Here is an 18,083-nt window from a genome sequence, read left to right as displayed (position 1 = left end):
TGGACACAGCATGGAACGTTCCTTGTAATATATTATTGACTAGCTCTGGTTCTTGCTTGCTGCTATGTAATTAGTACGAATTGAATGTCTGTGATTTCTCGTCACCTTTCCGTCTTTGATTTACCTGTCTTTCTTTGCAGAAAGGTTTTTTTAGTGCAGGTGTTAACACACTGTCAAACAGCGATGCTGTGTCAGAGCTGGTGAAAGAGGATTACACCTTTTGAGGAGGCAACTGAAGTGAGACATGAGTGAGAAAAAGGGGGGGGGGGGTGAATGTGGCAGAAAATAACACAAATGAGATCAATGTTCTTCTCTATCAGTTTTGTCATGTTTGTTCAACTGGATCGGTACAGGTCTCTATGGTCAATGAGTATGCCAGGTTCCTGTTTGTACATACTGTTGGTTCTACATTCCTTCTGCATGGCATCAAGACTGTTATTAGACTAGTCCAAGAAGCGCAATATCAAGATGCTCTCCCTTGATAATCTTAAATGTAAACTTTTTAAATGTTAAAACCCTTTATCCGCTTAGTGACAAGCCAGCAAAAAATGAAAATGTGATGATATAATTGAACAATGACAGGTACAGTTTCATTCATCTAACTACTTAGAGAGATGGTAAAGTAGACATTATCGGTGCCCCACTTTATAATTGCCATACTATATAATCATTTTGAGCAAAATCATGATACCCCATCAGGGTTACCTGCAGCACTTTGTAGCTAAGGTGGCCGTCTAAGCAACAAACGCCTGCCGCCTTAACTACGTCGTAAAAAAATAAATATTCATTTTTTATCTGTCCTGTTTTCTCCCTTTCATTCCAAACCGTGACCAACGCCAGTCTCCCTTCTCTGCAGAATGCATTAGTCTACCCCCCCCCCCCGCCCCCGGTCTGACGGCAAACCCCACCCTACCACCACCTTAACTAACAATTTTTTGGCGGGAAACCCTGCCTGTCAATCTTTTGGATGATGCAAAATTATGTACAAAAAGACATCCTGACACAATTAGCATTGGTAACCATTGGTGGAGATCAGTGTTGGGTATGTTACTTCAAAAAAGTAATTTATTAGTAATTACTTAATCAATATTGTATTTAAATTACTTTAGTAATTACTCTGTCTGAAAAGTAATTTAATTACTCAATAAGTAATGTAATGCATTACTTCTTACAATCCCTAAAAACCTTGACTGGATAGACAACAGAAAGGAAAGTCTTTCAATAATTAAATACAAGTCAAACTTGGAACAGTTTAGCTTTTTACCTTTTTAAAACATAGCCCACTAATGCTTAACATTTTAGTAACACGTGTAACCTTCTTTCATCTTTAGTTACCAAACAATATGTGCATAACACAAAAGCTTAACTTTAAGTTAAACATGACATCACAGGATTCTACAGTACGCAGCAGTAGCATCTCTTCCTGCAATCTAGTTGGCAATAATTTTTTTAAGCTCACCTTCAAACACTTTCTGCACTGGCGATGTAAAATCAAGTTTTGCCTGCTTAACAGGTGTTGCTGAGGTGTTATCTGTCGATGCCAAAGTATATTCCTAGTTTGTGAAAACGTTCATGGCTTTCTGATTCTGACTTTCTGATTCTGATTCTGATGAACATGGATCACTCAAAACTGTTCGTCGATGCTGCCTTGTGAGGTGCTTCAGTAGGTTACTTGTGCTAGCCGCAGCCGCGTATCGTTTTTTCTCCCCAGGACATAGCTTGCACTTGACATTAATGTTCTTGTTAACCTGTGACCAAAAGGTAAAGTACTTGGAATACTTCCAGCGTTCAGTTTTACCCTAAAACGTTACATTTAGATTTTAATTCAATAATGATTTATACAGAACTGTTTGACTAATTTACAGTAGGTATGTAACGCAAGTACATTACATGTAACTGTAATTAAATTACCTAAAAATGAACAGTAATCCCTCACTTTACTTTTTCAGTGGATAAGTAATTTAATTACAGTAACGCGTTAACGAGTTACACCCAACTCTGGTGGAGATCATGTTATTTTTGCATAATTGCATATGCATTGTTGTACAAGGCATTGATGTCCCTTTGTCTCCTCTGTAGTTTATAATAGGTCTTTGAGAAAAAGGGGACATTAGTGATTTATTAAAGCATTGCATTTTTGGGTTTAGAAAGATTTGGAATAGATCATTAAGCTTATCCAAATCATTTTCCTGGATAGCTAACATTTTATTTTCTGAGGAATAACTTTCCAACTGAATAAAGCAAATGCAATTGATGGAATTAATACTGTTTGTATTGTGTAATTAATTTGAGAAAGATTACAGATGCATCCCTCTTTATTTTAAATTAGTATAATATCTATATAAAGACATTTTACACAATGTATTTTGCTGTTGCCTCATGTAACAACACTGAGCTTACAGATGACTAAAATCCACAGGGACGAAATTGGCTAGCTGACTTGTTCACCTCCTGCCCCCCTGCTCCTCCCAAGTATTGATCCATCCATGTCACTCACCCTTTTGTCCTCAAAGATCTTCCAACACCAGGGTGAAAAAGTAGTTCAGCCCAGGGCCTTATCAATTGAGAGGGGTATTCGGATGTTGTTTACATGCCTTGACTCCATGATGTATGAATGCGTCATTGAGTAGTTTGCACTGGCAGATGACATGCTTTTAGTTTTATTTCCAGATATTTAAACAACAAAATTACTGATCACTGAATGGTCAGTTATCCTAGCTAATGGATTCTAGTAACACTGGTTCATGGCTCTTGTGATGTACTTTGTTTACTGACTATGATGCTCTGGATTCAGAGTCACTAATTAAATAAAACCACATAATTTAGTCTAAGCCAGCATCTGAGTGTTAAAGGGATTAAAGTTTTGAAACAATGTAGCCTGGAAACCAGATGAGCCAGCTTCTCCTTCAAAGAGATGTCCCTCCGTCTAGAAACTGATCAGGCCTATCACAACCGTTTATCTAATACGGGGCAGGTTTAATGCAATGCTTGTATAGAGGAGCACCATTTAGGGATTTTTGTAAACATCCAAGATGAAGTTTCATTGCCTTGTCGTATTTATCCAATTGCGTCCAGAACCATTTCATTCACCCTTGATTACGCCCCTTTTAAAACAAAAATCAACTGAGGGGCTCCAGACAAATACGCTTTTTGCGAATTGGTTTCGCAATGCTAGGCTAGTGATGCAAAGCATGGGTGGTTTGGTATCATACTTTGAGATCAAACTGAGAGGCCTTGTTTATGGCCCATGATCCAGATCTATTCCAGCAAAAAAGTGGGGCAGTGCAGGCTAATGTATCCCATTCAGGCTTGCACGACGGCAACCAAATTGATCCATGTGACCTTTCTATTGAGTCAAACTGGAATACAATACAATATAGGTCACTGAGAAGAATACTTGTCTGAATGGTCTGAAGTGTTACATAACTATACTACTTTGTTTTCAAGATTTAAATTGTGGATAGTAGTTTTTAATTATTTGTGTTTATTCGTCTTGACAAATGAAATAAAAAATACCTGAATAATGAGAAAATATATTAAGTACGCCTAGTGTGTTCTCTGTTCTCCTTGAAAACATGTAATTAACTCATTGTTTCCTGCACAGTGGGAGTACCTACTTTAAATCATGAGCAGGTATAAAAACTCTGAAAATGATTTTTTTTTTGTGTCGTTGCAAGCATCATACAGTATGTTGTTTCAATCAGAGACAGGCTTTTTCAGATGACAGACCATGGGACAGAAAAGCAATAGACGTCTTCATTATATATCCAATAGACTCATGGCGGTGTATGAAAATAGTAATTTGCCATTGATTGATGAATTACATAGGTTCTCCTAGTTATTGCGTTGTGTGTGATGGACTTTTGATGGAGAAATGCTGGAGTGCATTGACATAAATGTAAGAATGGCTGTCAAGTCAGGTTCCCAATGTGCCATGTTTCCATTTTTCCCCACTTGAGGTTTGTCTCATGAGCAAACACCTCTGATGAAATGTGTATCACCTAAAGCATTCTCTTTTTTTCTCTGCTGTCGAATGAAAAAGTCTGCAAAGCCTTTGAAGTATGGTGAAAGTCTTGACAGACTTGAATGCTTTTTCTTTTTCATGTCTAGTGGTCGCAAGAGAAGGTTTGGTGTCAAACAGACCAACAGATCCCCTATGATTTTACTCTTCCAAACAAAGGTAAAACACTGGGACAACTATCAGAGACAAACACCTATCCTACTCCATAGAGACACAGTGTTGTTTACTCTTAAGTCTACCTCTCAATGTAAAGTAGCAATGGCACTTGATTGGCACATAGAGTGAGCCACTATATAATTTAAATGGACATTAATCTCTCCTAGGAAAATACCATCATAGCATTTCTACTGAAGGGCACAATACTGAAGATTAATTATTTGTAACAACAGTAGCATAGCTTTAAATAAGACAATGGGCAATCGTGTTGGTTGTTAATTGATACTGAGATGATATTGAGACTGTGGACCGATTCAACTCTTTTCAAATAATGCCTTCCTGTAGACTGCATTTGTGAGACACAAACGATGTCACTCATGACAAGCAAAGGCCCTGGGTAATTATCATGAATAGCACCAAAGGATTGGTCTGAGTTTCCAAGTGCCAGTCTTACCAAACAAATTAGTGTATGGAAGGAATAATGACGTTTTATTCAACCACCAGTCTGTGAACTGAGACTCATTAGAGAGAGTTGTGTAAACACAAACGACCTTTGCTTCCACCAAGACAAAGTTTCAACTAACAACACTATTATTTACAAGGGCAAGGAGTGACCAGAGTTTCCCTCTGTAGTGCAAATGCCAAATGTGGCATCTGTACTGTAAATTGTCACGGTTATACGAGAGGCTGGGTGATAAATTGTTTGTTTTCTTAAAAAAAAGATTTAAAAAAAGATTTAAAAAACTAAACAAAATCCAGATAAAACTATTATTGTGTCTAGATAGAATGTCCTTTCCATTTTACAATGGTACTTGTTTTGTCATGTGTTACAAATCCAGTGCACCCCTTCTCCCCTCTTTAAAAGCCCAAACTCACTCTCAGCCAAGCTGTGGCTTGTTACGTGTATACTACACCCACAGCTTGTTTGTATGGGTTGTTGTTACTACTTAGCTTACCCACTCTGCTATAGATACCAGTCAACGGGGAGTGCGGCAGTAACATTACTGCCGCACTCTAATGACTACTGGTGTGTTTTTCTAGGTAATAATTTGTGGGTACAGTAACACTAAGAAGAATGAGCAACACCCCCAAAAAGAGAGTTGGACACTGTCAAATGCGCTACTTCCTACATCCAGCTTGGCAAACTGCAGCTTGAGTATCAGCTAACCCTTTATCCTTATCAGGATTCCCATTTAAGTGAGGCTTTTAAGACAAGCATATCATTGAGATCCACATTCCTCATTTCTGATGGATTTATGTCTCAATTTTCAAGAAATTCAAAGTTCAAGAAAATCCACTTGTAATGTTTCTTTGTTCAGTAAATGCATGATGTTTCCAAAGTCAATGAGTAATCATGTTAAATAATCATGATCTCAATATTGACAAAAATAATTGATTATGATTTTTGCTATAATCGAGCAGCCCTAATTAAAACACCTCATGATAAGCATCTGCGAGTAGATTCTGAATTTCGGTCAGTGCTGTTCTTGTTGTAAATAAAGGAACTGTTTTTCTTTTTCAATCTTCTTCCAAGAGTTTACATTTCTTTGCTTGAAAAAAGCTGTCCTAACAAAATCATTCATTGGGAGTGGAGGGAATGGAGCAAAATAGTTCACTTTACCCTAAGCGCAGCTATTTGGCAGTGTTCACATTTGCAGAGCACAAAGCCACAATATTGATTTTCTTCTCACCCCCCAACTTACCTCCCGCCAGACCTCCCTTCGATTGTCAGTGCTGTAAAATGGATTAAATTACACTTCATGTTGTTGAGATGGTTGTTTTGCTGTTTATTCTCTGATAGAAAAAAGATTGCAATAAACCACAAGATTCCAATGATAGACTTTGTTAGGGTAATTTGTACCACAACATTGGCCAAAGAAAGACAAAGGTACTCAAATTGGTTCAAATTATTTAAGACCATGAAATTGTGTGAGATTTGGTCATGTAACAGTTAGTCCCAACTAGAATGAAACCATTATAACAATAGAAAGAAAAATAGGACAAAAGCAGTGAAATATCGCTACAAAATTGAATAAAGCCAGCAGATGGATCAACTTTACTTGGTACGATATATTACTGTAGATTTACACATTCTATAGACTTCTTAGAACTAATTAAACCCAGTTAGGTTTCTGCACTGAAACAGCGCTAGTTTTCTGTCCCCTCTTTTGAAAATGTTGTCTTCATGGTCTTTGTAGTACCGACTACAATTCTCTTTTTGATTTTCTTTTGTACTGATACAAGACTCCTATTCTCCCCCTAGGGTTCAGTCGGGCTGCACTGCCGTTCGGTTTGGTAAGGAGAGAGCTGTCTTGTGAGGGCTATCCAATCGACCTACGTTGTCCAGGAAGTGATGTCATCATGATAGAGAGTGCCAACTACGGAAGAACAGACGATAAGATCTGTGACGCTGACCCCTTTCAGATGGAAAACATCAACTGCTACCTCCCAGATGCCTACAAGATTATGTCACAAAGGTAACCTTTTGGAGACGCCAAGAGATGCTAATAACGTTAATAATAATGTTTAGAATAGTGTTCTGTCTTGTTAGAAGTGTATTATAAGACTTTGTACTGATTGTATTCCATAATTAATGGAACTACATTTAACCTACGCAAGCCTACCCAAACACAACCCAACAAAATGTTCTTAACTTGAAAGGGATTGCTCTTCTGTTGAGTCGTTTGCTAAATCCCGTTGCTCAGATTAAGGTCAGACTTCCTGGCAAGACTGACCACTGGATGCCCTACTTCTTCCAGACGCATTCTGTCTGAAATCACACTGCAGAAGAGGGCAACAGATTAACATGACACATACAGGCACACACTACCACAGAAAGACAGCACACACACTTTCAGCTCTGTGGAAACACCATACACCTAAACTCACACAATTGTCACACAAACCTGCCCTGACCCAAAGTGTATTGGATAGGATAACGTATGACTGCCACAGTCAAATATATTGGATGGTATGAGACTGTCAGCAACTCTGGCTATTTGTCTTGGGAAATAAGAAATAATGAAATAAAACAGCGTATAGCCCTTGTAGTCAGGGGGGTTATTGTCAAGCCATATTTGATGAAGTCGGATAGCTGACTCAAAAAGTCTGCATTCCCCCAACCTTATCTTTTTTATTATTGGGATCTTAGCTAAAATGTGCACATTGTTCATCCTCATAGAGTCCACCAATGCACAATCACTAGTCATTCTTCCTTGCACAATTACCGTCCACCGATAGCCCATCCATTTTGCCAATCTTTTGATATCATCACAGCATGGTCTTTGTAGGAGGTAAAATTGCCCCAGTATGCATTGCATTCTGTACCTTCTTTAAATCATTAAACTATACTCTGTGCATAAAAGATTGCTTTAAATAATGCATGTCCAATGTCTCATACTGGATGGAATTGACACGTTTTGGGGGGATATCAATTAATGACTGGGCTGCCAAAATTAATTGGATGCAAAAAGAGTCTTTTAGCCAGAATGTCAAATTATTTTACATTACTTTGAGCCCAAATATATTTTTGCTAAAACAAGCATTCCATATTTGGGGTACATGATATTGCTCAATGTTTTCTTTTTTGCTAAGAACTCCATTTATTTGGAGTAGACCTTGCTAAGAGTATACATCGCCAATATTTATTTTTAGAATGATCTCCACCTACTTATCAAAGATAAGTAAGCCCATTAGCACTTGTGAAAACTACGTTTTCAACTTTATAAAGTGTTGTGATCCTGAAATGTTGAGAATGGAGCTTCAATTAATTAGATGGACCTCATTCGCACTAGAAGTAGTTTTATATTGGGTTGGCTCATTATATGAGCACAATCATTTTGTGAAAATAGCTCTAGGACTGTTGTGGCTCAATTACAATGTTTAGCTGCAAGCAATTAGTCTGCTCAAGTAGGTGATAATCTGTACAGGAATTGTAGAGGGGTACCCCTTCCAAACAGATTTGAAACTACATGTGTGTACAGTTTGTAATAATGGTTTAATCTCTAAAAATAGTGAACTCACGTTTGCCTGGTTTCAAAGACAAAGGAATAGTTGCATCACCTATGAATAATACAATCATACATATTATAATCACGACTACTAACATACAAAATATTAACAATAAACAAAGCTACTAATAGTACTACAACTTCAACAACTGCTGCATGAACCATTAATAGCTATAGGACCTGCAACCTTTATTCAGCAGATTTACTAATTGAGCTGGTATGTGGATGAAATATGAGGAAATAAGACACATCCCTCAATTTCTTCTGAATAAGAATGTTCACTGTGGGTATTCAATACCAAGGCCATTGATTGCAATTAAATTACCTTGTTCTTTTGGGGTTTTGCATCATTGGTTTTTGAAAAATGAATTGATAACAAGAATGATCTATGCATATGGTCGTCTTAGAGAGAAGAATGTCCTGGGATATTCATATAAAAGGTTCCAGTTAGGCTTTAAAGGACAATAATTGTACTTTTTCTTCTAGTCAGACTACTGAAATGTTGGTTCACCACTAGTATCCAGTTATCATCTGATAACATTTTATTTTGGCTTTTCATTTGCGCTGTTCCTAGCAGATAGTAAGGACAAACTAAAAGTGTCCACCAGGTCTTGAAAATTGAATAATGCTCTGTGCTTACACTATTTATATCAGTGACAGAAGTGCTTGCAGGGGTCTCTAAGGATGGCCATCTTTGCCGCTTGACAGCCCACAGTCTTGTACTTCCCATCTGTACACATGGTGTTCGTATGTATTTAAAGAATCTTCAGATTAAGCTTTCATAGAGGTCTAGGTACTCGCTGGGTTCCAAAACCGTAGACCGCAGTTAATTTACTACCTAAGTAACTTATGGAAAGTTAATTCATAAAGAATTTGGGTATATATAATGATTCAGATATAGTTAAATGTATCAAAAAAGTTCATAGATGATTTTGAAAGATCCCCAAATTGGTTTATTGAAATGTATTTTGTTATAATTACATGCAGTAAAGGCTACCTTCCCCAAGTTAGTTTTTATCAGTTTGTATATTTCTTTTTTAATTGGTTTGTCAATTCATATGGGCCAACAAAAAGCAAGGCACTATAAACCACCTTTTAAACCAAGGGGAAAGAGTATGTATTAGATACTGGGGATTCAACACATTGGGGAGGACAAGACTAAAACTAACCTAGGGTGCGTTTCCCGAAAGCATCGTAAGCCTAAATCGATCGTAGAATCCATCGTAGGACGAATCTTAGTTTTACGGGCCGTTCCCAAAGACATCGTAGCTAAAGTGTCTGTTGAAAATTCGTAGCTCTATAAAGCGCATAGATTACCTTACTCCAAACGAGCATGTTTGTGAAACGCACGTAAGAAATATCGATGGTTTAGTTTTTTGCTCGATCGTTGCTACGATCCATCGTTATCGGGAAACGCACCCCTAGTTGTTTGTATCAATATAGCAATAATCCAACTAGCCACCTGATGCAAATTTACTATATAATTTAGGCAAGGTAATACATCTGAAGTGTATCCCCATCTTTCATATGGAACGCCGAGTTAGTCAAAATTTAATCAATAAATAAATAGGTAAATGAATAGATAAATACATACATAAATAAATACGGCTATGAAATAAACTCTGAAATAAAAAAAAAGATGGTAATAAATATATAAATATAACATTATATGATTATATAGCTGAATCCATTTACTGACATCAATAAATAAATACATTTATTTATTTCAAAATTACGTTTTTGTAAAGACAACATTTATTTATTTCATGGGACTTTTACACGCCACATTTATTTCCACATGTATTTCCACGCCACATTTATTTCCACACTACATTTATTTCTGTGCTGTATTTATTTCAAATCTCACATGCAAACGAGAGGGGCGTGGTTATCGTCAGACCAACGCAGCAGATAGCTATGCTACCTGTATGGGGGTGACAGTGGAATCGCACTGCCGAACGGCATGGCTTGTCAGGATATATTATTTTGGCACAGATAGTAGATTTTGTAGAGGTACTTGGGCGGATAAGTGCTCTACATAGATATTGAAGTCTTAAATAGTTTGAGACTTATCGAGCACTGTTCGTGTGCAAGATGTACAGGTATTGGGGGGGGACAAGTGCCAGGTAATGTTTGCTAACACAGCTAGCAACAAAGAAGACAATCATCACTGCCACCACCGCTACATCGCTCTGCTATTATGTGGATAACTAGGTCGATAAGGCACCTGATTATAACGATCAAGCCTCACCATTATGCCATGCATTACCATTTAGTGAGACGAGACCTGAAGTGAAGCCAGACCATTCCAGACATTACCCATACCTTTGGATTTACAGTAGGCTACTGCTTCAAATTGAAGTCAAGTTTCTTAACGCTTTGTTATTATTGGCAATTTAAAGTTGCAACTAACCAAGACGTGTCAAGACCAAGACCCATTCAACACGGTACACAATAACCAAACCCAGATATTAGGTACAGGTTTATGGAATTATTCAATATTAAATCAAACCACTACCACTGGACTCGTTTTAATGACCATTCAGTGACAAAACGGGTTTGGCTGTTCATATGTGCCAATACAGCACAACACTACTAGCTCTACAGTAGCTAGCTCTAGCTGAAATGGCCACACTGATGTCGTCCTTTTATTATTTTGTCAGCTAGCTAGCCGGATAGCCAGCCACTTGGCCTACAGTTGCCGACTTCGAGACCGGTGATGGCCAACATACCACCTAGGAAGACATAGTTTTGGCAGTGATTGTTAGCTTTGCAGACGAGTTCCACGTCACACGAGCGAAAGCCATGTTTATAAAGGTAACTTCAGCGCAACCTCATAGCTATCAAAGATCAAGTCCCCACACGTAGGCTACTAACTCACCGCCATCACTCCCATACAAAGGTAGAGACGACACAGACATTATGGGCAAAGTTTGTCTACATTGTATGCTTTTTCGGCAGTGCGATGCCACTGTCACCCCCATACAGGTAGCATAGCTATCTGCTACGTTGGTCTGACGATAACCACGCCCCTCTCATTTGCATGTGAGATGTGAAACAAATACAGCACTGAAATAAATGTGGAGTGGAAAAAAATGTGGTGCGTAAAAGTCTCAAAAAATAAATAAATGTGGCATTAGTAAATAAAAGTCCCATGAATTAAATACATGTTGTCTTTACAAAAACGTAATTTTTAAATAAATAAATGTATTTATTGATGTCGGTAAATGGATTCAGCTATATAATTATATAATGTTATATTTATATATTTATTACCATCTTTTTTTTTTCTTCAGAGTTTATTTCATAGCCGTATTTATTTATGTATGTATTTATCTATTCATTTACCTATTTATTTATTGATTTAATTTTGACTAACTCAGTGTTCCATACTTTCATAGCTCTAAGTAACAAATATCATATCATCATACTGTATAGCGCCTATCATATTACAACACAAAAATGTCAATATTAAAAAGGGGCTAGGTGACCGAAAGTGAAAGACACATCTAATCACTGCGGGCTCCATATAGGAATGAACAAAAACTTTTACTCAACACCCTCTGATTTATAAAGTAAAAACAAGATACAGTCAAGGTAACACCTTATTAATCACCAGGTAGCCTAGGCAAATATGGTTGAACGGAAGCTTGAATCTTCCGTTGGCATTTACATGCTCCCTGCTTCTGTGATGCCAATGTTCTTAAGGTAGCAGTACAGTACCCCTGGCACATTCGTGTTTATGTAACAATTACATAATGTTTGCACCTATTCTGTGAAACCGAGAGACTAAAGGGGTTCTTAATTTACAAATCTACAAAATCTTCGGTAGGGTTAGTTATTCTGGCGGAGAAAACTGCTTGCTCCCACACATGCTGCTAGCTACTACTAGCAGATAGCTAGGTACTAGCTACTACTGGATATTGCAAGGCAAATTTTACTAGAGGGCGAATTAGTGAGGTGTGCTAGCTTACAATACATTATTACCCTGATCGGTGCCATTTTTGTTCTGTAACTAGCCTAGTCGATTTACAGTTCTACCAGCTAGATTGCCTGCTGCAGTAACTCAGCTGAGAAATAGCTGTAAAACAAACACAGCAGATGTAGCCAACTATGTTTTCTGCAACAACACCACCCTGGGCTGTATTTTTTGTCAGCTGTAGCTAGCAATGCAAGTAGCAAAATTTAAAAAGACTTCTCGTCTGTCTCCACTGAATGCAGTGAGCATATCAGCTTGTATTTATTGTACAGGCCTTGTTAACTGCACTTTTTGCAATTTTGGAAGGGTTGAGGCCTACCAGCCGCCTTGGTTTTGTTTTAAAGTCAATGTAGCCAGAGTAGGCTAACTGTCTACACCATGGTGCTATCACAAACAGTGTTGTTGAGTTACTATAGACCTTCATTACAAAGCAGTGTATAAAAAAAAATGGTGACATATTAATGTATTTAGTATAGTTTTATCTGAAAAAGATAACATATTAATGTTTCACTATTGTAATTTGTATGAAATTTCATTGAGCAGGATGGTCCTCACCTGAGTAATCTCCACTGATGTACTATACATGCTATATGACGATACTATATCTGTATCAGTTAGTTGTGATTTATAGTTTAACTGCATTTCCAATTGGTTTTCCAGGAAGGGAGGTAGTGGCTTCTACAGCACCAGTGAAAATATTGTAAACATGAGCATGTGACAGTGATTGCATCCTCTACATTGGATGTTCCATCTGCAATTTGGTTGGAGCTCAAGTTCAAAGAGGTTGTTGAATGTTAACAAAATTTCCCTTAACCAATATATTTGTGAACTTATTAAGGCACCCCTTAGAAACATGGTTTAAATCTCATAGCTATGCAGATGACTGTGTTTCCAGGGGGTATTTGATATTTAGTGGGTGTGCTTTGCCTTCGGCAAGGGCACAACCATTGTTATCTCACATATATATTATTGTGAGAATGCTGTTAAGCATTCTCACTATTGCTTTTCAACTTCTCAATTCTTCCGCCGTTTTTTGGCCTTTAACTAGTCCTGCATACTTTCACCGATTCCTACAATTTTTGTATCAAAACGTTCAGCTCCTTCAGGAGATGATGGCTATGACTTCTGGTATTTCTCACTTTTATACTTTTTAAAGAATTAAGGTTTTTGTGCAAATTAAACATTTAGCTCCTTCTTGATTTTTATGATTGAGCAGCCAGCAGAGTGGCACACTCTACTGGCTGCTCTTTTTCTGGTATTCCACTAAATTGTCAAACAAATTCCTTTGACGTTCATATAGTTTAACTTACACAAACAAGTTATACCTTAAAATGTAGGAAAACTTGTCCTCTTTCAGCCAATGTAACTACTAAAGAGCTCACGTTTACAGATTTTCAGCTTTGAGCCTTGAAGCGAGAGCAGCCTTTCAAATTCTCTCACTAACTTCAATGGAGAGGTGGGTAAAATTCGTCAGAGAATTTCGAAAGTAGACGTGTTTTTAAACTGCTGGTAGAGTCGTATTACTGACCGCACAGACATATAAAGGACATGTCTGGTTTCGGGAGAGTCTTGGGTCTCGGAAAATATCCTCATTTTTGGGGATTGGACGTATAGTTTTGCGTCTAGGTTAACTTGTTTGAGGTGTGGAATCCAGCTAAATTCGTGATTCTCTGCCCAGCTCGTTAGCAAGCACAGCTGCTCCATTGCCGTGGCAACCAAACAAACACACACCAGGAAACCAAAGGAACACGTTTTCAAGACTGCAGGTAGAGTCTATTTCTGACTGTACAGACATATAAAGAATATCTCTGGTTTCGGCAGAGTCTTGGGTCTCGGAAAATATCCGAATTTTTTGGATTGGACGTACAGTTTTGCGTCTAGGTTAACTTGTTTGAGGTGTGGATTCTAGCTAAATGTGTCATTCTCTCTGCTTAGCTCGTTAGCGAGTACAGCTGCTCCATTGCAGTGGCAACCAAACAGAGACGCACCATGAAAGCAGAATTGGGTAACGTTTTGGAAACTGCAAAAAGAGTTGTATTTCTGACCGCACAGACACATAAAGGATATCAATGGTTTCGGCAGAGTCTTGGTCTCGGAAAATATCCGTTTTTTGGGGGGATTGGACGTGTAGTTTTGCGTGTAGTTTAACTTGTTTGAGGTATGGATGCTAGGCAAATTTCTGTTATTCGCACGCATGTTCACGCATTATAAGTTTCTCCTCCGTCTTGAACCTGAAACCTAGATTCTATTAAAAAATGTTGCCAGTCTGTTGCCAATGACCAATGGTTGCTACGTTTTCCAGCAAGTTCAAGTCATTCCAGTGTTGTCCTCTTACCTTCAAATTCGTTCAACCCAGATTTAAGCAACTGGTTTTCTGCTAGGTTTTCACATTTTCCTGCAGCTCATCTTTCTGAAATGTTCCCCTTTTTAACATACATTTCAGGCCTTTTGAAACTCCAGAAAATATTTTTTCGCTAAATGTTCACATTTTTATGCATAGTTTCTCTTCATTCAGTTTTTTTTCACTTTGTTTTGCATTTTTCTTCTCTTTCCTGTAGTTTTATGCCTTCGTCCAGCCCCTATTTAAAATACCTTTTCGATCGCTTTGAAGCTTCAGCTTATAACTTTCTAAAGAATTTCACAATTTTCAGCTTATTTAGCATGGTCAGCTATCCCCATTCAGGTTTTCAGCATTCTCACTGCTGTTTCGCAGGAACAGCCTTTTCTAGTTATTTATTTATTTTCCCACCCCTAAAACTTTGTCAATATTTGGACTACATAGGCAACCTAGGTGTCAAAAGTTTCGTCTTGGTAGCGATTGAGTTGCTTGTATCGGGATTTACGTTCCGTTGCACGGTTTAGTAGAAATTACGTTTTTGTGACGAAAAGTGAAGCTAACGGTGGCTAACTTGCTAGCCACAGTCACTGACGCCACTAACGTCACTCACGTCACGAAAACTCGCGTGACTATCTCTAGCAGAACATTAGCAGAGAATGTCTAATATAGAGAGAACTGCCACTCTCAGGAAACTTCCGGGTTCTGAACTGGTTGAAATTCCATGTGAGGGCGCTAACGAGCGAGTGCAGAATGAATCGAGGTCTATGGAGCGGTACCCCTCAAAATCCACTTTTCTCAGGATATAATTTTTTGTCTAGTAATTTGAATTCTGAATTCGAAAGGGAAGCCCTAAAAAATACACAATGCCGGGTTTTAGATTTTTTGAAAGTCGCCTTTCTGTTCTAAAAAGCTTTAGAAAATGTCATTGACATCATACACATCTTGCGACCAGAGCTACTGCTTGACGGCAAGCTCTGGTCACTTACTTTTTTCTCTCAGGGCATCGACAACACAGCTGACAGGTTAGGCTCTCCCTGTCAATACACATGCTTGAAAGAGTTTTGGCTTGCTAATGTTGTTGCTAATGTTGCTAATGCTCCGACATTCTTATTCCGCTTCGGATGCCATCAAGCGGGAGCTCTGGTCGTATCAGTCCTTTACTAACCAATCAGCATTCAGTAGCAGAATGCTAGCGTGTTATGGGCAACAACGACTTACCATGTAAGAAATCAAAAGGACATAAGTACTCGTTCATTCAATTTTCGACCTATAATCCATGTTGAACATGCACAAACTACAATCAAATCGGAGATCTTTCAACAACAATCAGGCGAAAGAGACACATTTAGCCGTTTAGCTCCATAGACTCCCATTCAACATACACTCGCTCGCGATCACCCCCAGTGGAACTGTGGTGGAACTGCAGCCAAATTCGGTACAATGGGGTTTAATAGGGAGTGGCAAGGCTTTCCTTAAACAGGCTCTGACATTAGTTTAGCAGCTCGTTAACTTCTGGGAGATGGCTAGGCTTAGGCTAACTTCTTTACAGCAAGGCAGCTGCAGAAACGCCACAAACAAAGAGGCCTGGGTGATAACTATTTGCTCATTTTACTTTGTGATATGACACACAATTGTGATGTGTAATGTACAATATAAGGTAATATTATTAAGGAAGTACATCTACTTTCGGAAACGGTAGTCTACAATTTCACTGAAGCATTAGCATCATGACATTAGCCTCTGTTGCCCGGGCAACACATACTACTGCGGTCTATGATGCATCTGTTTTCAATCGTTAAAATAAACATTCCTCACAAATACATTTTTGTTGTAGGATTTATTATGACATTAGATTACAACTAAACGATTTGTTGGTGAAATTATCATTACCTGTGGTTTCAAACCAGTGTAGCTCACTGCAACGCTGTACTGTAGCCTAGTCTAGAAGAACACTACAGTAGTAGCGTAAGCTAAAAAAAACATCTCTGTTAACAGCTCGTACAGTAGGATGTCAAACGGCGGCTCATGTTCGGCACTACCCCTTACTTCAAAAGTCTTTCAATAGGTGAACCTATCTGACTAGTGACTACTAACCTGAACTCCATCGCCACAGCCTAAACTTTGTCAATCTGTTCATGAAAATAATTCATTTCAGCCTAGACCGTACAACGGAAGTAACGTTAAATCGAATTAAACCAACGCAATCGCTACCAAGACAGGCTAGTAAGTAGTAGTAGCCTACAATTTACCGGGGCAGCTTCTCCACACAGCAGGGCTGTATCGCATTTTGCCTTGTTACTGACAATGATCGCTACCACTGACATTTTTATGAATGAGTGATTTTCTTTTTTAACTAAATGTCAAGCTTATTCACGTTTTTGGGGGCATATTTTCAGTTAGCAGATGGTACTATTTTTATCGCGATTCCATCTGAGATAGCTACTGCTGGTACGTCGTTGTTAAAATAAGCTTCAAAGGGGGTTCTTTATTAATGAATGAATGCAATTTGAGTAGGCTAAATGCCTGAAAATATCACGAGAAGTTAAAAACTTGCAATGACATTTAAGTCATAGAGATTAGGTCAATTTTTACACCGGTCTGCCAAATGTTTTCGTTTTAAATTGTGATATGAAACACGTTTGTGAAATATGATAGCTCTATAGCTACTACGCTGATATTATTAGAGCTACAGTAAGCTAGTAGATCTACTTTCGGAAACAGTGGCCTGCTATTTCACAGAGGAGTTAGCTCTAGCTGTTACCCCAGCACATCTGCTACTATCTGCAGTGTTACCAAGTGTTAGACTTAGCTACAGCTAACTTGCTACCTTGTTAGTCTTCCGTTCCAGACCTCTTCTGGGAGGTACTGTACAAATTGTCCATCCACCAGCTAGTGCCGTAGTGATAGTCAGTTAGCTAAAAAAAATCTAGCTAGTCTAGTCAGCTTTGTTGTATTTGGTAGAATACAAAGTGATTATTTAAAGTCAAGTAGCTAAGTGAAATGTTCGGTTACACATAACAACAGACCAGGATGGTTTACAAAGATGCCTTTTCCATTCATACGTCTGAGCTTACTTTTAAATGACAGAAAACATTAATATATGGAGTTTAGATGGTTTTATGAATCAGTAAGTCCTACACCAGCTTGCGATCCACTTGGGTCGGGAGTCGGGACCCACCACTTGAGAAACACGGTCTTACACATAATTAGACTAACTGTAATATTATACGTCCCATAGCCTACAATTGACCCTTTAAATATAGCAAAGATGGGTGTTGATTTTTTAATCCTTAATGTATTGTGTAAAATTAGCTACATTATGCTGATGTCTTTCTAACCCGGTGCAACAGGTGCCCTGAGAGGATTAAGGAGTTGAAGAAGCAGATGCTGTGTCTTCCTCTTGTTGGTTAACCAACAAGTTGTTTATCTGATTACAATTTAATAAGTTACCTAGCGCTGCATCTTCATGAGCTACATTTGGCCTCCTTCTCTTCCAACCAACCAGTATCACCTCTCCTCCATCTGAGTGATGCATGTAATTTTTACAAACTTATTATCAAGGGAACACAATGGTCAGAA

General features: G+C 38.2%; 1 protein-coding gene across 1 annotated transcript in view; it reads left to right on the top strand.

Moving 5' to 3' along the window:
* adgrl2a (adhesion G protein-coupled receptor L2a) overlaps positions 1-18,083 on the top strand; it is a 126,480-nt gene that overhangs the window by 34,668 nt on the left and 73,729 nt on the right. Inside the window, exon 3 of the mRNA XM_084675532.1 lies at positions 6,441-6,654. Within this exon, the coding sequence (XP_084531658.1) occupies positions 6,441-6,654 (214 nt within the window). The remainder of the gene's footprint in view (positions 1-6,440; positions 6,655-18,083) is intronic.

Source organism: Hypomesus nipponensis, chromosome 16, assembly GCF_054491055.1.
Source record: "Hypomesus nipponensis isolate SF chromosome 16, ASM5449105v1, whole genome shotgun sequence".
Lineage (NCBI taxonomy): Eukaryota > Metazoa > Chordata > Actinopteri > Osmeriformes > Osmeridae > Hypomesus > Hypomesus nipponensis.
Note: the sequence above shows the minus strand (reverse complement) of the source record. Positions and strands in the feature narration are given on the sequence as shown.